Here is a 27491-nt window from a genome sequence, read left to right on the forward strand (position 1 = left end):
GGAAGGATGAGGGGGGGTCTTATTGAAACATATAAGATAATTAGGGGATTGGACACATTAGAGGCAGGAAACATGTTCCCAATGTTGGGGGAGTCCAGAACAAGGGGCCACAGTTTAAGAATAAGGGGTAGGCCATTTAGAACTGAGATGAGGAAGAACTTTTTCAGTCAGAGAGTGGTGAAGGTGTGGAATTCTCTGCCTCAGAAGGCAGTGGAGGCCAGTTCGTTGGATGCTTTCAAGAGAGAGCTGGATAGAGCTCTTAAGGATAGCGAAGTGAGGGGGTATGGGGAGAAGGCAGGAACGGGGTACTGATTGAGAGTGATCAGCCATGATCGCATTGAGTGGCGGTGCTGGCTCGAAGGGCTGAATGGCCTACTCCTGCACCCATTGTCTATTGTCTATTGTGTATGGTAGTTTCTTTTAAATTCGTGAATATCTTTATGGTAGGGTACTGGTTCTTAGCATGAATAAAACGTATAGGCAGCATTTGTGGACCACTGTCCATTATTTAAATTTCCTCTACTGATTTTTTGATATGCTCAGTAGTTAGGCTAACAAATTGATCCATGTTGAATATAATTGAGACTATTCAAATACACACTTCTTAAATTTGCTGAAATACATTCAAAAATCTAATGAGCATTGTTAGCAGTTTTTGATAATGCATCACCACTTGTCATTACTTCATGGTTCAGGTCAAATTGCTGACCACACAAAAATGTAAGTCTTGTTTGGACTTTCAAGCACCGATGGCTCAATCTGGTCTGGTAATCTGTTCCAGGAATGTCTCCAGCAAAGCTCTGCTGGATAGACAGGGCTGTTTTGGCACCAAAAAAAATTGCAAGAATTTTTGGAATGTTTCTGACAACAGTGCTGTAGCAAGGGTTCTCAGTGAAATGTTCGCATCTTGTGTCTCGTATATGTGCGTTTGCCTTCAAGAAAGGGGTTGTTTTAAAGATGACTTTGGCATTTGATGTGTTGTTCTTATCAGCCTTGTGTTCACCCAGTCGCATGCACCACTAGTTTTCTAATCACCACCCGCCTGCCCCTCCCCTGAATCTAACTATATCTTACAGGCTTTGCCCCACCCCCATTTTTTCCCCCAGCTTTCTCGTCCACTAATCCAATCAGTCTGAAGAAAGATTCTGGCCTGAAATGTCGTCTGTCCTCTCCCTCCATAGATACTGCCTGACTTGCTGAATTTCCCCAGTATTTGATATTTGGACCTTCAAATTATAATGCAGCTTAGTTCTGGGGAAACATGCATAACTGGTAAAACCACCCACCATCTCTACAGCCCTTCCTTAAACACATGTACCAACAATTTTGTAACTATTTGCATAGAGGGTGGTGCATATGTGGAATGCCAAATAAAGGGTAGAGTTTGATTCGGGTACATACATAGAAAGATTTCAAGAATATGTGCTGGCAGGTAGATTGGGCAACTTGGTGGGTATGGATAAGTTGGGCTGAAGGGCCAGTTTCAGTGCTGTGTAGCTCTATCACACTAACTGTATTTAATGTGGTAGTGGAACTGAGGCTCATGTTCCAATTATTCTTCAGAGATAACTGAACTGCCTTAATTCAAATGATTGCAGTTGTGATTACATTTCTTCAGTTGATTGATGTACTTGGACATCTTTAAGTTTTCAATGAGGTATGATGCAAGAGAAGATTAAATAAAATTAGAGCGTGCTGGGGTAATATTCTGATGTGAATCGATTAGACCGAAAGCAGGAAAAAGCAGGAAAGGCGCTATGACCACTGGGACTCCAGGGAGGGGGGGTTGATATTGAGATGCAGCCTTTATGCCATTTACCAGCGATTGGCTAAAGTTTTTATTGGTTTGTCATTGTCAAGTGTACCCAGATAGGTGAAAAGCTTTGCTCTGTGCTATCTAGTCAAATCATACTAAAGCTGAGTACAATCAAGCCATACAAAAGTATAACAGATAGTGACAGATATAACAGATATCCAGAACAAAGTGTTATATAATTATAGCATTATAATTATGGAGAAAAACGACCAAGGTCTACCATGAGATAGGGTGGAAGATTTGGACTACTCCCTAGTTTATGTAGGAAAATAATTGCAGATGCTGGTACAAATCGAAGGTATAACAAAATGCTGGAGTAACTCAGCGGATCAGGCAGCATCTCAGGAGAGAAGGAATGGGCGACGTTTCGGGTCGAGACCCTTCTTCAGACTGAAGAAGGGTCTCGACCCGAAACGTCACCCATTCCTTCTCTCCTGAGATGCTGCCTGACCCGCAGAGTTATTCCAGCATTTTGTGATACTCCCTAGTTTATGGGAGAACCATTCATTTGATAACAATGGAGAAGAAATTGTTCCTGAATCTGGAGCAATGTGCTGAAACTTGCAACTTTCGTGTTCTGCTCGATAGGAGAGGGGAGAAAAAATTACCAGGATTAAAACGGTCCTTGATTATGTTCGTTGCTTTCCCGAGGCAGCAAGTACAAATTCCTGCAGTTTTGGGCAGAGTTTGATGATACAGAGCTAGCTGGCAGACTGGGCTTTGAGGAGGATGCAGAGAGGTTTCAGATTCAATGCAAGAAGATAATTGGAATGGGATAAATGTGATTCATTTTTGCAGGTTAAATAAACACTTTTTGTGTCTTTTCAAATAGGGAGACACGGAAAAGTGTTGGACGTAATTGTACAGTGGAAAGCAGGAACCTTTCCCACCATATGCGCATACTTTGATTTATTTTAATGACATCACTGTTAAGCAGAATGCCTTTCAAAAATTTATGGCATAAGAGGATCAAAACTCAAAGACTTGATAATGCGTTTAAGTTACCTGACACTAAACCTTTTTCAACTTTATTTTTCAGGTGAATCAGGATTAGGGAAGTCAACGCTCATCAACTCTTTGTTTCTGACGGACCTGTATTCATCAGAGTATCCAGGTCCTTCACATAGGATTAAAAAAACAGTTATGGTATGTCATCAATCTGCAAACCACTTGTTTGTTGGTTTATTTTTACACTGTTTACTTTGATTTGAAGTACTTGCTGTGAATTTGTTTCGCAATGATTATCATCAATGAATCTTTAAAGCAGTATATCCCAGTTTTGATCTATTGGCAAATTCACTTTCTATAAAGATTAGTATGCCCACAATGGAAGAAGCAACCCAATATATTCAGAAGTTTAGTTTAGTTTGTTGTCACATTTACAGAGGTACAGTAAAAAGCCTGTACAGTACAGCGGAATTATAACAGCACATACAACAATACCGCATAGGAATAGGCCCTTTTGTGCTGAACATGACGTCAAGACCAGCTCTTATCTGCCCACTCACAATCAATTTCCCTCCATTCCCTGTATGTCCATGTGCCTATCCAAAAGTCTCTTAAAGGCCACTATTATATCTGCCTCTACCACCATCCCTGGCAGCACGTTCTAAGCACTCCGTGTAAAAAATAAATGTTGCCCTGCACGTCTCCTCTATACTTTGCCCCTTTCACTTTAAAACTATGCCTTCTAGTATTTGATATTTCCATCCCGGGGGAAAAGGTTTTGACTGCCTAGGTAGACACAAAATGCTGGAGTAACGCAGCGGGTCAGGCAGCATCTCTGGAAAGGAATGGGTGACGTTTCGGGTCGAGACTCATAAATATATATATTTTCCAAATCTCCCCTCAACCTCCGGCATTCAAGGAAAATCAATCAAAGTCTGACTATAGTTAATACCCCCTAACCCAGACCTCCCAGTTGCTAATCATTGTATTTCCTCTTCCCATTTCCCTACTGAGGAAGGGTCTCGAGCCGAAACGTCACTCATTCCTTCTCTCCCGAGATGCTGCCTGACCCACTGAGTTACTCCAGCATTTTATGTCTCCCTACTGACCTTTCTGTCCTGGGCCTCCTCCATTGCTAGAATGAGACCACATGCAAACTGAAGGAACAGCACTTCATATTCCACTTGGGTAGCTTCCAATGGTAAAAAAAATCGAATTCTCCAATTTTGGGTAACAACCGCCACCCCCTTCTATTCTCTTCACTCTGCCTCACCTTAACTCACACCTATTTCTCCCTCCCCACCTCCTTACACCTCTAGCTACACAATTCGCAACTCTTCAATCCTTGGGGGAGGGGAGGGTTGTAGGTTATTTAAATTTGGAGAATTCAATGATCATACCATTTTGGTTGTAAGCTATCCAAGCGAGGCACTGTTCCTTCAGTTTGCATGTGGCCTCACTCTGGCAATGGAAGACGCCCAGGACAGAAAGCTCAAAAGAATCTTAAAACCTTTTGAGTTATGATCATTATCCCCAAAGGGCTGAGGGCAGATCTTATAGAGGTATAAAATCATGCGATGCATGGAGAGTGTGAATGCACAGTCTTTTTCCCAGGGTTGGGGGATCAGGATCTAAAAAGCTTGGGTTTAAGGTGAGAGGGGATAAATTTAATCAGAACCTGAGGGCCAGCTTTTTCACACAGGGTGGTGGATATATGGAATAAGCTGCCAGAGGAAGTAATTGAGACAGGTATAATAACATTTAAAAGTCATTTGGATAGGTACATGGACAGGAAAGGTTTTGAATAAGGATCAAACATGAGCAAATGGGGATGAATTTAGATGAGCATTTTGGGTTTCATGGACGAGTCGGGCTGAAGGGCTGAGTTCTGTGCTGTATGACTGACTCCATTTTGGCATTCGAAGATTTTTTGAAGTTCTGGAATGTAGTAGTGCCGAGAAATTGCTGTAAAACTTCTATTTTATATGTGTTTTTATTGTGTGTTGGATTCTTTGACAAAAAAGACACTTGCCCATAAACTCAGTTCATATTATGTTGCAAATTTATCAAAATTCCTTGTGTTCAAAGGGCCTTGGCCCTTGCAAGAGCAAAGGCACAACAAGTGCCAAGACCTGATAGTATATTGAAATTCTTTGCTGTGGTTTAGACTCACCTGATTTTGAAAGTCCGTTTGGGGTGTTGTCAAAATCTACGTCACTGTAGTGATTCAAGAGAACCAGTTTTTTTTCACCACATGCTTATTTGCATCTGCTAGACATTGCCTCACTATGCAGCCTCCTAACACCAGCCTTGTCTGGCATAACTTGGCTTTAGCCCACGAAAGATTAAGTTAATTTTATTCATGTTGTATTCATTCCAATGCCTGTGATATTACTGGATGTTTCACTGTAGTTTAAAAATAAAACCAAATGTCAAATTTTTACTTTCACATAGACCAAACGGAATATTTTCAAAGTCTTTCCAAATTGCACGCTTTAGCCAGGATTAAATCTGGCTTGGCAAATTTGTTTCTTGGCCAGATGAAGAGGTGGGAGTTTGTTTTTACTGAATAAATAACACTGGCAAATGGTCGTCAATTTGGGACAATTTCACTCGACTATCACATTATATATTTGTTCAGTTTTTATACCTGCTGTTTAATTTTAGATTGGCTTAGATTAAGGAATAAAAGAGCTTTAAAGTTATTTATTAGGTGTCGTATTACGAGGAAAAAGACCGTTCGGCCAAAGTAATCTATGCTGACCATATTTGTAAATAACTGAGCTAGTCACATTTGCCTGCTTTGTTCCACATCCCTCTAAACTTTTCCTATCGTGTCTAATTGTTATTTATATGTCACTATTGTACCTGGCTCAACCGCAAGAAATTGCAGAGTTGTAGATGTAGCCCAGTCCACCACATAGACCAGGCTTCCCACTATTAAGTCCACACTGCCTCGGAAACGGAGCCAACATAATCAAAGACAAGACAGACACAAAAGGCTGATGTAACTCAACAGCATTTCTAGAGAAAATAAATTTGTGATGTTTCGGGTCGGGACCCTTCTTCAGACTGAGAGTAATGGGGGAAGGAAACCAGAGGTAGGAAAAGGTTCATACTGCTGGGTTGTAAGAGGCCCAAGAGAAATAGGATCTGCTGTTCCTCCAATTTGCACGTGGCCTCACTCTGACAGTGTCAGTCTGAAGAAGGGTCTCGACCCGAAACTTCAACTATTCCTTTTCTCCAGAGATGCTGCCTGACCAGCAGAGTTACTCCAGCATTTTGTGTCTATCTTTGGTGTAAATCAGCATCTGCATTACCTTCCTACACATAATCAAAGACTTGTCCCACCCTGGTCATTCCTCCTGCGCCTGTCTAATCAAAGGCACAGCAGCTTGAAAGCGTGCATCATCAGACACCAGAACAGCTTCTTCCCCTTTTGTTATCAGGTTTCCGAACGATCCTTCCATAAACGAGAGTACTGTCTGATTCACCTCTACCCCATTGCAGCCATTGGGGATTGTCTATGGTACTGATGCACTGTAATGCTGATGACTATAATCTGCATTCTGTATCTGCCCCTTTGGTCTATCTATTATACTTGAGTTTGACTTGATTGTATTTATATGATCTGTTTGGATAGCATGCAAAACAAAGCTTTACATTGTACCTCGGTCCTTGTGACTATAATAAATCTAAACCTACCATTTCCTCCATTAGGTACATATATACACACCGCTCTGCATGAAACAAATGCAGCTTGGGTCTTTTTTTTAAAATCTTTTCCCTCCCATCTTAAACCTTTGGCTTCTAGGTTTGGACTCGGCTGTAACCATTCACCTTCTATATGCCTTTCTTGATTTTGCATAGTTCTATAAGGTCATCCCTCAGCTTCCTATGCTCTGGGGGAATTATCCTGGGCTATTCAGCTTCTCATTTTAACTTGAGCCCTTCAGTTCTGGTAACATTGTGACTAAACTTTGCTGTACCCTTTCCAGCTTAAAATACATCATCCCGATAGCTGGGCAACCAGAACTGCACACAATACTGTGTTCTCACCACCATTGTTTCTAGACCTATTAGCAACAACTAATATATTACCTGTCAATCAAAGTGGCTCATTGTAAAGGTAAATATTTTTAAATGGAAGACTTTAATTCTCACTAAAAGGAACAGGTTAGAAACAATGATTTTTATTTTGTTGTATGTGTCTGAGGAGTGTTCTTTAGAGCAGCATTTTCTGGAACCAGCCAGGCAGCAAACCAAACTAGAGTGGGTAATGTGACAGAATGTTGTTAATCTGATAATGAGGCAACATCTATTAAAATGAAAAAAATAACTTTTACCCAGTCTACATTTTGTTACAGCAGAGTTTATAAAGTGAAATAGAGGCTGACAGTAGTAAATTGGGGAGAGATTTTATCGGATGAAACTACAAATAAACGTCAATAGGTGTTCCAAAACCAATTTTATACTTTAATGTAAGACTATTAGATACTTGTAGATAAAGCTGCATTTCACAAAATTAACGTAAAGTAAGTAAATGATTACTGTAAACTTTGGGGCAGGAACAAAGAACTGAAGGAAAACAACTGAGGAATGAAAATGTGCAATGTGTATCCCGACCGCGGGAGAACAAGAGGAGGAAGATTGCCTTCCATCAGTGAGGAATGTGGAATCCACTGTGATGGATGTTTATATTCACTTTTATGTGGTTGTGTGTCTTGTTGCTTTTCACTTAGGATGGCTGTATGGTAACTTAAGTTTCACTGTACCTTAATTGGTACATGTGACAATAAACTGACCATGAAACCTTAAATTAGTATTTCGCAACTGTATTAAGTTATTGTTGAACCTTTTGGAGATCGATGCAAGTGATATTTTAAATGAAAATAAGCCATGACACTTCTTGCATAGTTCATCTGCACAATGGTAATGGAAGCTAATGTATTTGATTTTCTATGGGAACAAATAACAAATGGAATAGAATTCAAAAATTTATGTGATGGAAAAAACCAGAAAAATTAATGACACTGGAGTGGCAAGTTGTCAGGGACTGTTGGATTCCATCTTATAATTTAAACAGAGCAGCAGAGGAAATAATAGATGCTACGACTCTTATCTTCCTTCGTGCTCTTAAATTAGGAATTCTCCCCTTTAGAAAATAGTGAAGGTAGACACAAAATGCTGGAGTAACTCAGCGGGTCAGGCAGCATCTCGGGAGAGAAGGAATGGATGACGTTTCGGGTTGAGACCCTTCTTCAGGTCTGAACCAGCATCTGCAGTTTTTTTCCTACATAGAAAATAGTGAATATCGCTTTGCTTTTGGGGGGGGGGGGGAAGGGAGTGGGGGAGACAAGAAAAAGATATGGACCTGTCAATGAAAATTATAGTATTCAGCGAGTCCTTTTGGGGAAGAAAATTATGCCTATTAGGAAGAGCCCAAATAGATTTTTAAAGACATAAATCACTAACCTAATTATTTCAAGGAACGAAGTGCAGTAGTAGACAGCGATGCATTTGGACATGTGACTGTTGACTAAAGTTGAACCCCATGTAATTAAAGCCAAGATAGCATCCAGGCCAGTGGCATATTCAGTGGTGTGGATAGCTGCTCAAGATCACAAAGATTGAATGGTTAAAGTTGTGTCAAAATGATTTTAGTAGGTGTGACATTACTGGGACCAAAATGGAACAAATTTTATATTTTTTAATGCAAAGATCAATGGAAGCCCAAAGAGATTTTGGAATTCATGCACATGGATTAATAAAACATGTTGATTGGATACAAAAGTAATTAAAATGGATTATAGAATGTTGGCCCTAGATTTTCTGCTTTACTTAACCAAAGTTAGATCACTTCTGATCTGCAGTATTACAAGGCATGCAAGAAGCAAATTATAGCATTTTATATTTTTACGAAATTATTGGGGTAATGGAGCCATTATGCTATTCAGAATTTCAATTAGTGTTATCATAAGCTTGATATCAGAAATAAGAAGTCATTCAGGAGAAAACATAGACATTTCTACATTTTAAAAAAAGAGAGAACTATGGAACATTAAGTATTAGATGTTGGCTTAATCTAATGTGATTTTGCTAGACACGAGTATAGCCAAGGAAAATTGACGGCTATAATACACAAAAGATGAAGGGGTAAAACAGGTTTGAGCAATTAAGTGGAGTTCTTCAGTTCCTGTGTCTTTTGTGAGGGTTATCCAAGGTAGATTCTGGTTGATTGTGTGTTGAGCTCACAAATTAATTAGTTGATCAGAGGATTTAGCACTTTGGTCTAAAATTTCAGGCAAAACATGTTTATAAATTATAATTTTTGGTGTGATAGTTTGGTTGACAATTGACCACGAAATGAAAAGGATTCTCTAGGCTTGAGAAAATTGGCACGGGGGTAAATATGATAAATTGCTAATGGTTAGCATATAGCGGAGAATAAAGGGGTAACTAGAGAAAGCATAGGGCCCTTAGGAACCAACATTTATGTGTGGAACTGCAGGAGCCGGGCAAGGTCTTCAGTGAATATTTCTGTTTTTACTGCAGATAACGACATCAAGACTAGGGATACTTAATGGCAAGTCTAGAAAACATTTTTTTATTACAGATGAGAAGGTGTTGGATATTCTAAAACATATGAAGGAAGATAAATTTCCCGGGTCTTATTTGGTAAATCCAAAAACACTGCTGGAAGTTAGAGAAGAAATTGCAGGAACCCTGTTTGAGATATTTGAATCATTGTGAGACGGGTGAGGTGCCAGGGAGTGGTCAATGCTGTGCCTCTTTAGGAAGAGGTGCAAAGAACAACCTGGGAACTCGATCAAAAGCCTAACATCTGTGGTAGGCAAGTTACTGGAGAGGATTTTAAAGGATACATGCGGTTTGATGCCTTTTGTCCTTTCGGATGCTGACCAGCACCTACAGTTCTTTGTTTCTATAACTGTGTATAGAAGTTGGAACATTGTGTTATAGTTGTACACGATGTTGGTGAGGCCGCACTTGGAGTATTGTGTTCAGTTTGGTTATCCTGCTATGGCAAAGATGCCATTAAGCTGGAAAGAGTGCAGAGAAGATTTACAAGGATGTTGCCAGGACTCGATGGTCTGAGCTACAGGGAGTGGTTGGTCAGTCAGGGACAATATTCCTTGGAACTCAGGAGGCTGAGGAGTGATCCTTGAGAGTTGTGTAAAATCATAGGGGATAGGGTGAATACAGTGTTTTTTCTTTCCAGGGTAGGGGTACCAACAGCTAGAGGGCATGGGTTTAAGGAGAGAGCAGAAAGATTTAAATGAGATCTGAGGAGTAACATTTTTTACATAGAGGGTGTGGCAATGTGGAATAAGTTCCTTGGTCAAGTTGTTGAGACAGATACTATAGTTATTTAAAAGACATGAACAGTTGCATGGATAGAAAAGGTTTAGAGGGATATGAGACAGGTGCACAATTATTTTGTTCCCCGCTTCTTGGACAACAATTGGCAGCCCTGCCTTTCATGCTGCTGCCTACAGGTTGCTTACAGGTTAACTTTTGCTTTTCATGGCTATGTGACCAATATTGAAATTGTTCTAGATCTCTTGTTCATAAAATATCAAAATAATTAGTTGTACTGTCTTGAAATTGTTTCATGTTTCCTTTCTCAATCAATTGTTGGGTGATGACGATTTCAGCTTTCCTCCTTGTTATCTGGTGAGCTTCATTCTATTATTCGGTGTGATTTTTAGCAGAACTAGCACATAGTTGCTCGGAGACACAAAATGCTGGAATAACTCAGCAGGACAGGCAGCATCTCTGGAGAGAAGGAATGGGTGACATTTCGGGTCAAGACCCTTCTTTTGACTGATCTTCGATTTAAACCAGCATCTGCAGTTCTTTCCTAGCACACAGTTGCTTCTGGTTTTGGGGACTTTGTTGAACACTTGGATTGGATCGTCATTTTATTGTTCTGATAAAATATTACTTGAAGCAGTAATTGTTACTATGAAGCAGTATAAAGGATCTGAGGATTTCATTTACAGAAGTTAATGATATCTTTCATCTCCTAGGTATTGTTTCCTCTGGGCCTGAATAGTGTTTTGTGCTGAGTGAAATTAAACTTCAAGTGCTACAAAAGAGAATTATGCTGCCCAAATTGGGGTGAATTATTAATTCCACTGAAATGGTTTAATGAGTGATGAAAGAAAATTCAAACTTGCATGTTTTGAGTCTGCTATAGGGATAGCAGGGGAGGGTTGTAATTAAATCTTACTGTGGCTATATTTTTCACATTTATAATACCTAACTTTGTAATTGCATTCAAGAGCAGATGTGTTCCATTTTGCAGTTTAGGCTTCCTGTTTGGGTGTCTCGTGGTGACCATTCATTGTGGAAATGCATGGTTTAATTCAAAGTGCATTGAAAGTCAGATTTCTTTGTAAATATGATGCCTGCATTTAAGATTTATTTTTCAAATTTATGCTATCAACTTTCAAACAGGCTTTGTGGGCTATATATTTAACAGAAATATTTTGCCATGGGTTTGGGAAGATAAACTCTATATTTTACATGCAGCTATTAATCTGAAGACATCAATCCATGGTTTTTATATATACCAACCGATATCAGGATTTTGGATGCCAGAAATGCTTATCAGTTATGTCACGATGAAGTGAAATATTGTAATATTCCAAGAAGAAAGGGCCTCATTCTATTGATTGAGGAACAAACAAAAGTTATCTGTCTGGAAACAATTGTTAGTTTCTGCATCAGGCTTGTCGGTGGTGCAAGCCTGCAGTGCCGTGTACTGAACTGCTCTTGTGCTTACGACTCCCATTATGTCTCCAATTGTCTGCAGAGTTTGAACTATTCAAATTAATGTAGAAGTCAACAAAACAATCCATTCTTGAAAACGTCTCTTATTGTGAGGGCATATTTCCATGTTAGAAGACTAACAAAAATGTTGTAATAATAAATGTTAATTGAATGACATGACAATTAACCATATTCTCTTATCGCAATTCCAACGCATGTCCCACCCATGCCCCAAAATTACCCCAGTTCTATGTACTTTCATTTCTGCCACTATTGAAGTCTAAAGAATGGCAATGGATTGACTTGTAGCTTGTGTCAAAAAGTCCTATGTGGTGAATGGTTCAAGAAAATTGGTGTCAAATTCAAAATTTGAAAGACTGGAGCGACCAGGCTCGTAGGCTAAGGGGTAGGCCATTTAGAACTGAGATGAGGAAAAACTTTTTCAGTCAGAGAGTTGTGAATCTGTGGAATTCTCTGCCTGGAAGGCAGTGGAGGCCAATTCTCTGAATGCATTCAAGAGAGAGCTGGATAGAGCTCTTAAGGATAGCGGAGTCAGGGGGTATGGGGAGAAGGCAGGAACGGGGTACTGATTGAGAATGATCAGCCATGATCACATTGAATGGCGGTGCTGGCTCGAAGGGCCGAATGGCCTCCTCCTGTACCTATTGTCTATTGTCTAAAATTCGTATTTGTTAATTCTCTAACACCTGCCACTACATCAGAAAAATTGAGATGTGATGGGGAAATAGTGTAGATCTATGAATGAGGATTAGGAGTAGGCTTCATTGTCCCTGCAACATAACACAGATGTACAGAAAGGAATCTTACCAGCTTGGTGTGTGGTGAGTTAGTTCAAATTGGAGTGCAATATCTTTCTGGAGCACGTGCTCGAGGCAGTAATTTATTCATTTCCCTATGTTCTCTAAATCTCTGTAAAGCGTCTTTGAGTATATGAAAAGCGCTATATAAATAAAATGCATTATTATTATTATTATTATCTTTCTGGTTTAAAGATGGGTAATTTTTGGTTTTGACTTTCTCACCAGTTTTCAGTAGGTTTTGTTTAATGTTGGTTCGGAGGAATAACAACTGGTCTGAGCTTTACTATTAGTGAGGAGTCTCTGAGAAGCAGTAGAATTGCACATATGGAAGACACAAATAATCTTGGTGACTAATTGATGATACATTTTGGGCAATGATCTACTAAGTTTAATATTATTAGGGAGTATGATTTTTTGGGGTAGAAGAGCAACGAGATGGAGTTGCAATGGCACAGCCAGCAGAATAAGTGAATAGGTCCAATCCTATTCCAACCAGGTCATTGATGTACAGATTTAAAAAGCATGATGCTAAAACTGATCCAAGACAGAGGTACATGCTGGCCAAGGGGACTGGGACATTTGCTCTGTACCAGTATTTCAACCAAGGAAATGATTCAGGCTAAATGTGTAGGAAGGAACTGCAGATGCTGGTTTAAACCGAAGATAGACACAAAATGCTGGAGTAATCCTGCGGGTCAGGCAGCATCTCTGGATAGAAAGAATGGGTGACGTTTCGGGTCGAGACCCTTCTTCAGACTAAAGTCAGGGGAGAGGGAGATAAAGAGATAAGGAAGGTGTGAAAACGAGACAAAGGGGACCCATGATCAAAGCAAATATAGAATAGATCATTGTTAGCTGGGTAGGAAAATAACTGCAGATGCTGGTACAAATCGAAGGTATCACAAAAAGCTGGAGTAACTCAGCAGGTCAGGCAGCATCTAGGAGAGAAGGAATGGGTGACATTTCGGGTTGAGACCCTTCTTCAGATTGTTAGCTGGGAGGTTAACAACAAAGCAAACAGGTGAAATCTCATAGAGTTGGAGAGCACAAGGAATCACAGAGGGGGAGCAGCAAGAGAGGATGTTGCAAAAATCTCGTGGAGAGAGGAGGATAACTTCTTCAAAGTAGACATACCTTGAAGAAATTTTGCTGTGGAGAAGACAAAATGTGTAGGAAGGAACTGCAGAAAGTTACTCCAGCATTTTGTGTCTATAAATGATTCAGGCTGATAGAGATACAATTTACTAAAAGACCAGCATGCCACTTTGCATTCCTAACATTTCTATTAGAACTATTTTGGTATACATCAAACTTTCTCACAGCTTTTAAACCCAACATTATGTAAAACTACCTTCCACATTTCACTTTAGTTTTATTTATTTCTCCTGCGATGAAAATGCATTGAGTGACATTACAATTAGAAACATTTTCAATTTTTCGTTTCAAAGCATCAGTTGTGTCTTCCAGTTGGTTTTTCAGTTCATAAATTACATGGCAATGGAAGTGGAGTTATCTTTTTTAATCTTTACATTCACTGATTTCAGATGGTCTGGAATTGAATTTCAGTGATTTGTTATTAGACAAAATGAAAGTTCATGTTTCATATGATCAAATTATTCTAAAATAGAATGAAACAATCATCCAAAATGGAGTGAAACAAATGTAAAATTGAGGTATCTTTCTATTCCTGGCTCAAATCTTTACCAGAGAATCATCATAAATTATATATATATAGGAAAAGATGAGATAGGAAAAGAGTCTGAAGAAGGGTCTCGACCCGAAACATCACCCATTCCTTCTCTCCAGAGATGGTGCCTGTCCTGCTGAGTTACTCCAGCATTTTGTGTGTACCCTCAATTAGAACCAGCATCTGCAGTTCTTTCCTACACAGTGCAAATTAATACCTGTGTTATGAGAAGTGAATAATTTGAAAATCTCAAATGTTTAAAAGGAACATGTCATTGGCTTAATAAGATAATGTAAATATTCAGCAAGTCAGGTAACATTTGGAGAGCGAAGCAAATTACTTTTTCTTCTGATTTGCTGCATGGAATTTTATTGAATTTCCACTTGGGATGTGAGAGCTGATTACTTTGAGTTCCAAACTTTAAATGGCATCACATCTGGCTGAATGTTTGGGGAGATGCATTGGAAATGTGTTTTGGTGGGCGGATCAGTTCAATAAAAGTGTGGTAATTTTAGTTAGTCATACTGCCAAATTCTATCAGCTAAACTGTGTAGCCATTCATCCATTTGGACTTTCATAGAAACATAGAAAATAGGTGCCGGAGTAGGCCATTCGGCCCTTCGAGCCTGCACCGCCATTCAATATGATCATGGCTGATCATCCAACTCAGTATCCCGTACCTGCCTTCTCTCCATACCCCCTGATCCCTTTAGCCACAAGGGCCACATCTAACTCCCTCTTAAATATAGCCAATGAACTGGCCTCAACTACCTTCTGTGGCAGAGAATTCCACAGATTCACCACTCTCTGTGTGAAAAAAAACTTTCTCAACTCGGTCCTAAAGACGTCCCCCTTATCCTTAAACTGTGACCCCTTGTTCTGGACTTCCCCAACATCGGGAACAATCTTCCTGCATCTAGCCTGTCCAACCCCTTAAGAATTTTGTAAATTTCTATAAGATCCCCCTCAATCTTCTAAATTCTGACTAGAGGAAATAGTATTTGTGCTGTGGACAAGTTTTTGAAGACACATGGGAGATGCTAAATAAATATAACTGCCAAGCAACTGGTTCCCTTGTTTAATTTACCATTACTGAACATATAAAATTCTACTGAAATAATATTCACTGGTTGAACTCTCAAAGCCCCACTTTCCAGAACTCTTACTCACAAAAGAGTAATGAATGAAATGTACGTAATTTTAGTTTCAACATATATAATGTGCAGGTTTTTAAACCCTGATTAGCAATTATATCTGGTTATTTTGATGGCCTCTATACTTTGTGAAATCAATGTGTGTGCAAAAATTGCTATTTTATTTAATGTTCGGCTGCAGTACTACAATGATGTGGGAGAAGTTTACATTGGAGCGTAATGCTCCACTTGCTATTAATTTACTTCCTTTGGAAAATATAAAGCATTAGGATTTGTTGCACTAATGTGAATCAGTCTGCTGTCTCCCTTTGAAATATAAAGTTTGCCAAACTATTGATTTAATCAACTCACTCTATGGTTTTTCATTGAAAGATCAGCAACAAGCCAGTTTAAAGTACATGTTGCTTAGCTTTGTAAAATTGGTTTACATAATGGCATAACATTTTCTCATCAGCTGCAAGTGTACTTCATCAAAGAGCTGAGTTGTAATAAATGGTTTTCATATCCTGGCATTTGTGCTTAAGCTCTGGAGGAACAGTTCCACCAATGTATTTGTATTTTATGATTTACTCCAACAACGGTGGCCCATCAAAAAATGTATTTAATATGCTTAGCCCTTTCAGGAAGACTTTTTTTCATGCTTTTTGACTTTTGTTCGAGTCAAAGTAAGGGAATTTTTAAAAATTTTAATTTGAGACAAATGGCAATAATACAGATTATCACCCAATAACCCCAATACTGACAGTTAGTAACCACGTTATTTGTAATTAATGTTTGTCTGCTTTGTAATCCAGGATCTAGGAATTAAATATATGGTGCATGATTGCACGTTCAACATTAATTCTGTACCTGAACAATGGCAAATTTGTGGAAAGCCAGAAGAGTCCATTACATTTAATTCCTCGATCCTGGATTACAAAGCAGACAAACATTAATTACAAATAACTTGGTTGCTAACTGTCAGTATTGGGGTTATTGGGTGATAATCTGTATTATTGCCATTTGTCTCAAATTTAAAAAAATAATAATTCCCTTGCTTTGACTCGAATGGTATATGCTCACTATGATTACAATACATTATTATAAAATAGATGCTCATGGTAATTAATAAATTAAAGTTAACATCTGACATAAAATGACATGTGAGTACCTCTCCATGTAATTAAAAAGCTTGTACCATTATCAAGAAACATTTGAGATGTGAAACATGATGTTTTATTATGCTTAAAAGAATTTCACCATAGTTGTTTTGCTCCCTGTCCACTGTATTGTTCTCTCAAATTTCACATTGAATGTATAACACACAATGCATTATTTCTCAATTGCTTATGAACCTTCTCGCATTCCATTTCCCTCATCTCAGCCTCTAAGCAGAAGTTTCCATTCCTGTTTCTCTTGCACTATTTCCTTTTTAAAAGCATTTAAGCTATCTGCCACAACCACATCCTGCGGTAATGAGTTCCACATATTAACTACAATGCAAGGGAATTTCTTCCTCTTTTCCTGTTCTTTATATGTGACCATCTTATATTTATGGCCCCTAATTTATAAATTGGCCATCAATGAAAACATCCCCAGACTTCTAAAATTTGGGGGATATTTATTCCATTCCAATATTTAATGTGTAGTCCTCCCAGTAGTTGGAACAAAAGTCTGATCCTTTTCCCAGGCATATGGACAAGATAAATAATAATTATAATTCTACAGCCTCTTTTGATGGCTCATTCCATACACCACGACTCTTTATGAAAATATTGCCCCTCATGACCTTTTTAAATCTTTCCCCTCTCAGCTTTTCCCTAGGCCTTGGTTTTATACTTGCCTACTTGAGAGACATGATTTCCCATTCACAAAGTCATACTGACTGGTCCAAATCAGTACTTGCTTTGGAAAATGCTGGTAGATTCTTTCCGTCACATTCTCCTCCAGTAACCTACCCACCATTGATGATTGGTTCACTGGCCTGTTCCCTAGCTTATCCATGCAGCTCTGACATCAAGGCACAACATTAGCCTCCCTCCAGTTTTCTGGTACCTCATGAGTAGCGAAAGATGATACAAAACCCTGTCCCAACAATTTCTTCCCCGGCTTTTTACAATGTTCCAGGATATAAAGACACATTATGTAATAAAGGCACATTATTTAGGCTCAAATATATACTCTCAAATCCTGCAGGGGTCTGTTGAAACATATACTTGGATATCAATGAATAATTTGATAAAGCATGTGCTCAGTTCTTGGTGTTCTTTGGATTTTGTTTGATCCCACTTTGGATGCCTCCTTGTTCAATGCCGGTAAATCCATGAGTTGTTGCAGGTCAAAAGAGGTTTGTGTTGTGTAACACAGCAACATCAAGAATAGAACAAGAAATAGATACATTTTTTCTGGAATCTGAGTGTCACTGGCAAGGTCAGCATTTATAATTCATTGTTAATTGCTCTCAAAGGTGACGTTGAGCCCATATCTTGAAACACGATAGTCCTTGTAAGGATACATGCGCAATGTTGCTAGGTAAGCAGATCGAAGATTTAGATCCAGTGACAATGCGGTTGGAGAATTATATTTCCAGGTTGGGGTGGTGTGTGATTTGGAGAACCTATTAATGTAAGGCAGGCCTTGCTGTCCTCAATAGTAGAAGTCATGGTTTGCGAGATGCTGTCAAAGGAACCTGTGCAAATCATTGCCGTGATTTTTATAAATAGTTCACAGAATAACTGTTGTGTGCCAGTGGCAGAGGGAATGAATGAATATTTGGGGGAGTGTGGGCAATAAATAGAATGCCATTCAAGTTCACTGGTTTGCCCTGGAGCTGTTGAATAATTAAGTTGTGCTAGTTTGGGCCTCAAGGTCCAGAAATGTGCAGACACCACACAAGTAAAAAATTGTTTAGGATCTGGAGAAGTAAACAGGACATACAATGTGTCGTAGGCAGCACCTATGCAAGTGAACAGTTAACAGTTCAAGTTGCCTTCTCATTGGAACTTTTTTTTGGCAGTTTGAGGAAAGGAAGCTGCCACGATGAGATTACTCCAGAAAAGTGCTGACTGGTTTACTTTGCAAGATGTATTTCATATCATATCATATATATATACAGCGCGGAAACAGGCCTTTTCAGCCCACCAAGTCCGCGCCGCCCAGCGATCCCCGCACACTAACACTATTAACACTATCCTACACACTAGGGACAATTTTTACATTTACCCAGCCAATTTACCCACATACCTGTACGTCTTTGGAGTGTGGGAGGAAACCGAAGATCTCGGAGAAAACCCACGCAGGTCACGGGGAGAACGTACAAACTCCTTACAGTACAGCACCCGTAGTCAGGATCGAACCTGAGTCTCCGGCGCTGCATTCGCTGTAAAGCAGCAACTCTACCGCTGCGCTACCGTGCCGCCATTTGCAGCACTGATGTCTGCATTAAAAGGCAACATTTTCAGATCTGCATTTAGTCTGGTTTTATCCATGTAATTTGGGCAAAGATTTGCTTTGAAGCTGAAATAATGTTGGAAACTGAACAGAATCCAGCAAAAAAATCTGCTTGGCTGTAGCCTTTCTGCAACCTTGCAGATTACGCTACTCACATATATACGCAGTGTGTACCAGGTAACGATTTGACCACAGTGACTTACTAAGGCTTTAATGCTCAGTACCTTTGGGAGGGGAAAGGCAGCAAGGGAATGCCTTCATTCGCAAACATTCCTAACTCATTACTTACAATCCTAAAACTCCCATCTAACAACACGGAAGGCTTAGGAAAGTGGCCTACTCAACTTGGGGATGGGCAATAAATAATGTGTGAATGAGATTTACTTGAAATGTCGCATTTATATTAGCTACAAAAGACCTGTTTTATTTTTGTTCATGTTCAATGCTGCAGGAAATAACTGGTAATCTTCTAAATTCTTGCTGAGTTGTGAAATCTTTTGTAATGGAAAATGCAGCAATTGTTCAAAAGCATTACACAAGTTTCTTTTGAATAGTTTCCATAAACCATTCACAATGCATTTGGTTACACTGTTTGAATGACTGATTCCTATGCAAGTGTTCATTTTGATATGTTCCCAGATCAGCTGACATGGAATTTTTCCTCCCCTCCCACCATAATCATTCAACACTCTCAATGACATTGGATCTAGTTGTTATAATGCTATTTTAAGAACTAGCATTTATATGAACAAGACTGAGCGCAAATGGCTTTAGATTCAAGAATAGCCTTCATTTTTCAAAGCAACAATGTTTGATATCCACCCTATTGATCGTCAAAAGAAGTCTTTGAGCTGGAGAAATTATTCCAAGGTCTTATGGATTTGTTAAAAAAGATAGTTGTTAAGCTTGGTACCTTTCTGCCTGTTAACATCGTTCTCAGTGAGGGAGTGAAAGTGGTATGAAACATGATGAAAGGATTGGAAGACTAGAAAATTCATTGCATGTTTGTTGTTTGTAGTTGCAGATACATCACAACGAGGCTAAGAGGAGATTAATTCTGAAAACTCCAAACATAATATTTTGGAATTGAATTTATTTGTAAGCCAGCGTAGAGATGATGGGTATACAAAGTTTGTCTGGGATTGAATACTGCCATGTTTTGGATTATTTTGAAGGTACTGAGGCTAAACAATTTGGTTGATATGAGACTGTAGGGATGGAATGGTTGAAAGGGTGGATTTTGTCACAGAGATTAGAATTAGTTTTCAATATTTGATGGAAGGAGCAAACGTCAGGTAAGATTAAAGGCCATGGATTGGTTGGGAAGGTAGGTCTGGGCGCTATCAACTCGCTAGGAAGCTGTCATGGTTCTATCTTAATCTATTTAACAGCTTCAGCCAAGGCAATGTGAATGCCATCACAAATAAATCATTACTGAGGTCCTGTATATTGGTAATGGTCTGAGTTGGGTGGCAGCAGTCAGAATTTGCGCTGCTCTGTCTATTCCACTATTGCATAGTTTAGTTTAGTTTATTGTCATGTGTACCAAGGTACGGTGAAAAGCTTTTGTTGCATGCTATCCAGTCAACAGAAAGACAATACATCATATCGTATCATATCATATATATACAGTGCGGAAACAGGCCTTTTCGGCCCACCAAGTCCGCGCCGCCCAGCGATCCCCGTACATTAACACTATCCTACACCCACTAGGGACAATTTTTACATTTACCCAGCCAATTAACCTACATACTTGTACGTCTTTGGAGTACATGATTACATGAGTACATGATTACAGTCGAGCCATTACAATGTATATATACATGATAAGGGAATGACGTTTAGTGCAAGGTTAAGCCAGCAAAGTTTGATCAAGGATAATCCAAGGGTCAACGATGAGGTAGATAATAGATCAGCACTGCTCTCTGGGTGTGGTAGGATAATTCAGTTGCCTGATAACAGTTGGGAAGAAAGTCCCTGAATCTGGAGGTACGTTGTCACACATTTGCTTGATGGGAGAGGGAAGAAGAGGGAGTGGCCAGAGTGTGACTCGTCCTTGATTATGCTTGATTATGACCACGTCTTCCCTGTCTTGTCTTAAAATGGTTGGTTTTCCAAATTTTCCCCAGTGTTATTCCTCATACTATGGTTGACGTTTGCAGTTAACTAAAATGTTAGTTAAAAAAGCTGCAAATATTAGGAGGTCATTAGTTCGTTGAGTTTGGAATGTGTTCTGGTCAGGAAAGTGGAATTTCAGACCGAGGTGTTTTGAGATTTTTTTTCCACACATTGTGAGTGTTTTCGTTATGGATCAGTGGTGTTCTTACAGAATGTTTTCACATGCAAGTGAGGCATAGGCACTGGATCATAGACGATATGGACAGATCCACAAGAAACGTAGATTGATGTGGCAGTGAGGCCAGGTATATTAAGCAGAATAAATCTGGCCCATTTACAAGAGTCATGTTTGTCAATAGTTTGATTTTGAAATATGTGTCAGTTGATAACATAAAGATAACTGATAGCTCGCTTATTGCCATTAAGCATTTCCAAGAAAGAGTGCACATGGGATCAGGGCTGAAGAAATTACTGCAACATGACACAAAGGTAGGTGGGCCAATGCTGGAGGAGATAAATATGTCAAGCAGCAGGTGTGACGGCAAAAGGACAGTCAATGTTTCGGGTCGAGACATTGCATCAGAACTGTGTGAGAACCTGCCACCAACTTCTGGCTTCCCCACGGTTGTTTAAGGAACCTGTCACAAATGGAGCACTGAATCGCCCATGGTTCAGTGAGAAGAGGCTGCCAGTGAGAAATGATAGTACGGCACATCTCTTTCGAACTTGCAGATTTTTCCATGGTAACAAGCTTAACTAAAAGACTGAGATAATGATTTGTGAGACATTGTTTCCATGCAGCCTGTCCATGTGTGGAAAATACCAGCTCCACCATGGAGACATTAAATCTGTCGGAATCAGGATCAGTCTGAAGAACGATCTCGACTCGAAGCGTCAGCCATTCCTTCTCTCCAGAGATGCCGCCTGTCCCACTGAGTTACTCCAGCATTTTGTGTCGATGGAGATATTAAATCTGAGCTGTACCCTGCCCAAACCTGTCATTTCCATGTAAACATCAGTCACATTGGCTGATGCCTTTTTTTAAAAGTTTAAGACGCGTTGATATGAATGGTCATACTGGCATTTGTCGATCCTTAATTGACGTCTTGGTTTTCTCAGCTGACTGAGAAAAATTGCTCAGACTTAGTTTAGTTTAATTTAGAGATACAGCACGGAAGACCCTTCAGCCCACTGGGTCCATGCCGACCAGCGATCCCCGCATATTAACCCGATCCTACACACACTAGGGACAATTTTTTAACATTTACCAAGCCAATTTACCTACATGCATGTACTTCTTTGGAGTGTGGGAGGAATCTGAAGATCTCGTAGAGAAGTCACGGGGAGAACGTACAAACTCCGTACAAACAGCACCCGTAGTCAGGATCAAACCCGGGTCTCTGGCGCTGTAAGGCAGCAACTCTACCGCTGCGCCACCGTGACTGTTGACACAGATTGGAGGCAGTGCTGAATTAGTTGTCCCCTTGACAAATAAGTGAATAATCCACATTTTCAAGGGTGTTGTCTTCAGTTTCGATAATAGAGGGGTGATTGATAAAGCACCTTTTGTCTTCCATCTTTTAGAGAAAAGAACACCCTCTTGTTTGTGTCAGTGAAAGAGTTGGCAGTGAGTTTCAGATCAGGACCAAATGCTCATAAATATAAATGGTGTCTACAACCTATACATCAATGAGAGAGGTTAGGATGATCTTTATTTGTTGAGTGAAGATGGCAAAAATTAAACAGCATGCCGTTGTCATGTAGATTAACTCCACTCCAATAGGAATCTTGCTTGAGATGGGGTGAAATATTGCAGGAGAAAGATTGAGAAGAGGTAGGTGCAATCGTATAGTTTTGTTTGATCCCAATCTTTACTGAGGTTCGGTCCAAGATGAATCCATTGATTGCGATTGCAGCTATGTCGCGGATGTAGAATAGTAATGTATTTCTGAGCATTGAGAAATTATGAAGAATCCTTCTCAAATTTCTCTATGTTGCCCCTGGGTGATTTGTTATAAAATGGAGTACACCAACTATTACGTAGACTGGAAGAGATCTTAGTCCAATGTCAAGGTGGAACATGCAGATGGTAGCAGGAACACTACCGCATGGCGCAGCGGTAGTGTTCCTGCTTTACAACGCCAGAGATCCAGGTTCGATCCTGATTCCAGGTGCTGTCTATACGGAAATTTTACATTTTCCCTGTGACCGCGTGGGTATTGTCCAGTTTCCTCCCACACTCCCAAAGACGTACACGTTTGTAGGTTAATTGGCTTCTGTAATTGTAAATTGTAAATGTGTAGGATAGTGCTAGTGTACGGGGTGATTGCTGGTCAGTGCAGACTGGGTAGGCCGAAGGGCCTGTTTCCACGCTGTATCTCGAGTCTAAAAGTAAAGATTGGCAACCAAGGTTTGGCGCATGGACTTCACATGTGTGCACATGGGCCGTGTGTTCCTACTGACACCTGCTATGCACAAGTGCACCATATTGGTGGTTATTAGGCTAGTATCTTGGAATTATTTGCCTGTCTTCAGCTTTTGTGGGAATGTTGTCAGCAGATTACAAATACAGTTCAGAATACTAAGTTATTGGCATGTGCATGTGACTAACATAATTGCTAGTCATGGAGCATGGAACCAGGTCCACAGATCAACAGTCAAGCACCCATCACCATTTATCATATGCTATCCCATTTTTATTCTGATGGAGTTTTACTTAAATTCTTGATTAACAAGTAAAATTAATTTTAAAATGTTTACCATCAATTTCACTACTGCATGATGCAAGGTTCTTGATTATATTTGAAAATCTCAAATTATTGTTTATTAACCAAGAGGTAGCAGGTTCTATCTCTTACTGTATGCAGTGAATCAGTTACAAAATTAACTGTTTTTTGTGAATAAATTAACCAGGAACTTTCACCAATTTGATCTATGTATAAAGCTAGATTTTTACTGCTTTGTTCAAAGTGTCATTCCAAATTGCAGTACAACTGTGGTTGTGTAATTTCAGTGGCAACAGAATCAAATTGTTTGCTCTGAGGCTTGATTTTAAAATGGGAATGATTTTAAAGTGGCAGCTACGTTCCCAATCCTAAATCCTGCACCATGCATCTTTAAAGGTTTGCCGTGTGCATTATGCAGAATTGCTGGAATAAATTCTGTAAAATAACAGTAGTAACACACCATGAAAAATTTAATCAGCACACTGTGTTACTTGGTTATACAGAATGGTAAACTGCCACAGAGGAAGGAAATAAAGATGACTCTAGCTTTGGTAGTGTAACATTGAGGATAAGTGTTACTACTTAACAGCCACAAATTCCCCAGTGGAAATTCTGTAAGGATTGTTGATGTCAGCCCAACTTTTTGCAGTAGTAATTGCTTTGATTTTAAGCTTCAAGTTTCCCATACCCTTTTAATAATGAAACACTTTGTTCCCTTGACCTAGTTGCATATCTGAGTCAATGAATCTCAACACTTGAATAAATGTAACAAAATTGTGATGAATTGTTTCCTGGTTTGTGGGTTTCTTTTATAACTTTTCCAGCATTGTTCTTGGCTTGTATATATATATATTCAGTACTTCCACTGGTTACTCAGTTTTCACCTACTTTATGAAGAACTCATGCCTATTAGTTGTTTAGTTCCTAGTTGCTTTTCAGTGTTGCACAAAATGCCATCTGGAAACGCTAAGATAGTACTTTGTTTGCAATTCTCTGGTCTTGCTGGTTCAGTGACATGAATGTCAACCATTTTTCCTTTTAAAAGAGGCTCTTTCATTTCTTTCCCACAGCCTAAACCATTAACATCTTTGACCTGGGCAAAGCTATTTTCTTTTATTATTGACTAGCTAAAGATATCTGAAAAATGTAAGTTTGTTTGCTTTTGCAGTGGAAACATTCTGAAGGGCTGAAAATTGTCAGTTTAACAAAAGTAAAATGATAGTAGAGAGTGCTAAGATTTGAACAGCGTCCGCTTGGAATGCTAAGAATTGGACTCTGGTTTCCAGGATTCTCAAGGGAATGATGTGAAAACCAGATGATGGAATATGGTCAGGGATTGTTATGTGAATCTGTTGTTTATATGAACATTCTCTGGATTGTTTCCAGTTGTTTCTGCTTTTTGTATTTTCCCATGTATAGCGGCCTCAATGCATGTGGGGCTTAGAAACCTTTTGTGGTAAATATAGGATTTTGTAAAATCTCCTCCGTGTGGAAATTGAGTGGGGGATTAAAAATTATTTCTAATATAAACAATATTCAGAACAATTATTTAGAAGTTGATTATTAAGGAAGGAATGAGAATTTGGAAAACTCTTGGGCGCTGTTAATTTTAAATCAAATTGCAGTGTCGAGGGAAAAATTTTATTTTCTGATTTTAGGCCATGAATTAACCAGTGAGTCAAGGATATTGCATAGTTTAAGAAATGTCTTGAAAGAAGGGCAGGGGGATGAGGAAGAAGGAAATGTTATATCAAGATCCATGACTCAAATCTCATGTTCATTACAGTATACCAATCGAAGTATTAGTCTATCCTGGTGTAAGGAGGGTGAAATATCATTAGCTGTGTTGCAAAACTACTATTTGAAAGCTTTGTGGCATTTGTGATGCAAGACTTGCTTTGGACTCATGATTCAAAGACTCCCTCTTGTGCTGCTGAACACAGCCATTGATTACTGTCCCAGAGATTTGTAGATTACACAAACACATTGTCAGCTCCTTTTCATCTTGCTGTGTGAATCCAATAACAGCAGCCAAAATTCAATCAAAATGACTCTGTTATTCTCATATTGCGACTGATTAACATTTTGTTTAATTGTTTTGCATGTGATTTGTTTTGAGCAAAAATAGTAAGTCAGTATTGAGGTTAGTTGACCGGTCTAATGCTTCTGAGAGGAAGTTCATCCAAGTGATTTAAGCATTGAATATTGCGTGACAGAGTGTAATGTGGTTCACTCATCGTTTTAATTACATAATTGGTATTAAAGTATTTAACTGACATAGGTACCGTAACGGAACAATTAAATTCTTACTTGCAATAGCACAAACGGTTTGTAAGTACTCAATAGATAACATAATAAACAAACAAAAAATAATTTCAGTTAAAACAATAGTGCAAACCAAAACAAAGTAACTAAATCACTAACTAAATCTGTGGAAATTTGCTCATCAGCAACGTAAATTTGTTAAAGTAAGATTCATGGTTAAATATTTGAACGTGGGCTACTGTTTCAATGCTGCATACTTTGATTTCTACTGAATAAGCAACTTCCACGTGTAAAATCCACATGAAATGGAAGTTGCTAACTGCTCAGCATCAACAAGACACTTTCTGATTCTTAACCTGTGACTGATCATATCCTGCCTGATTCATTGCTTTTGCTCCTTCATTGCATAGATAAAATAATGCAGGTATATATTTGGTTCTTTCATATCATATAATGGATAGCAAGTTGTATAATCTCTCTCCCAGTTTGAGGGCAATAACTGCAGCTAATGTGTTAAAAATAAAGCTATCTGAAATCAGTTGGCTAAATGGCAAGGTACATGAAGAGCAGTTCACTCTGGGGTTCCTCTATCTATTTTGTGGGCTTTCTGTGGTTACCAGAGCCTTGGAGCGTTCTTCATATCTCAGTTGTGTTGGCTTTTTGAATTATTTCTGGAAGAAACTGATATTTAACACAATGATTTTTTTTTAAACGTTGACGTTCTTCTTAGTCTCTATTTTGTTCCTGCAATGGATTGATTTTATCAGCACAGCGTGTGGTCTGTCAACAAAGCTCAATTGGATTTGGTGGACTTTCTTTGAATGTTTACATGTAGCTTGTAGATCTCCATGTTTGCCATTAATTATACATTAGATGCTTACTTTTGTAATATCAAGGTGCATTGCTTCTTGGTATCTTATTCCACTGGTTTTAACTTTATGCTAATAGTGTCACACATAGTGTGAGAGGATGGGCCAATGTTATTTATACTTCAACTCATTATTACTTCCAGCTGCAGTAACAGGAAGGCTGGTCGAGAGTGAAGGAAGGATGGAAGCTTGAATTGCAGTCTGTTAAGCAAATGTAGAACGCCATCATTGTTATTTTAAATCGTTGAAATTTCTCAAAAACTCAGATATTTAATTTCTTCAGTTGTGAAGAAATTAAATGTCTGATATAAAATGTTCCATTATAACTTTTGAGAGAACATAATTTGCTGAAGTTAAATTTTCATGAATTTGTGATAAATTTCACATCAGACTATTCTCCTGACAGAATTGTGCAGTAACCATATAGTTGCATTAATCATTTTCATGAATGATTCAGTTATAAATCCTCCATAACCCGAGAAAACCAGTTCCAATTCAATAAATAGTTGCAATCTTGTAAATATGATGCCTTATGTGTGAGTTTTGAAGCTGCTGTTCCAAGGATGTGAAACATTGCTACACAAGTGCACTGGTTTTGAATCCTGGTAGTATTCTGCTAATATTAAGACAGGAAATCGGTGTACAACCATCTATGGTGTTTAAAACAGAACAGTACAGAACAGGAATTGGCTTTTAAGCCCACAAAGTCTGTGCCAAACATAATGCCAAGTTAAAGTAACCTCATCTGCCTGCATGTGATCTATATCTCTCCATGTCCATGCACCTATCTAAACTCCACCACCATATCTGCTTCAAATTACCCGACAGTTTATTTTTAAACAAACAGTTATTTTAAACTGGA

At 39.0% G+C, this 27491-nt stretch overlaps 1 protein-coding gene across 2 annotated transcripts in view; it reads left to right on the top strand.

Annotated features, from left to right (window-relative positions):
• Positions 1–27491, top strand: part of LOC144592717 (septin-7) — a 101917-nt gene that overhangs the window by 23806 nt on the left and 50620 nt on the right. For both annotated transcript variants that reach the window (XM_078397615.1, XM_078397616.1), the window contains exon 2: positions 2856–2962. In XM_078397615.1, coding sequence (XP_078253741.1) covers positions 2856–2962 — 107 coding nt within the window. The remainder of the gene's footprint in view (positions 1–2855; positions 2963–27491) is intronic.

This window comes from Rhinoraja longicauda, chromosome 4 (assembly GCF_053455715.1).
Source record: "Rhinoraja longicauda isolate Sanriku21f chromosome 4, sRhiLon1.1, whole genome shotgun sequence".
Classification (NCBI taxonomy): Eukaryota; Metazoa; Chordata; class Chondrichthyes; order Rajiformes; family Arhynchobatidae; genus Rhinoraja; species Rhinoraja longicauda.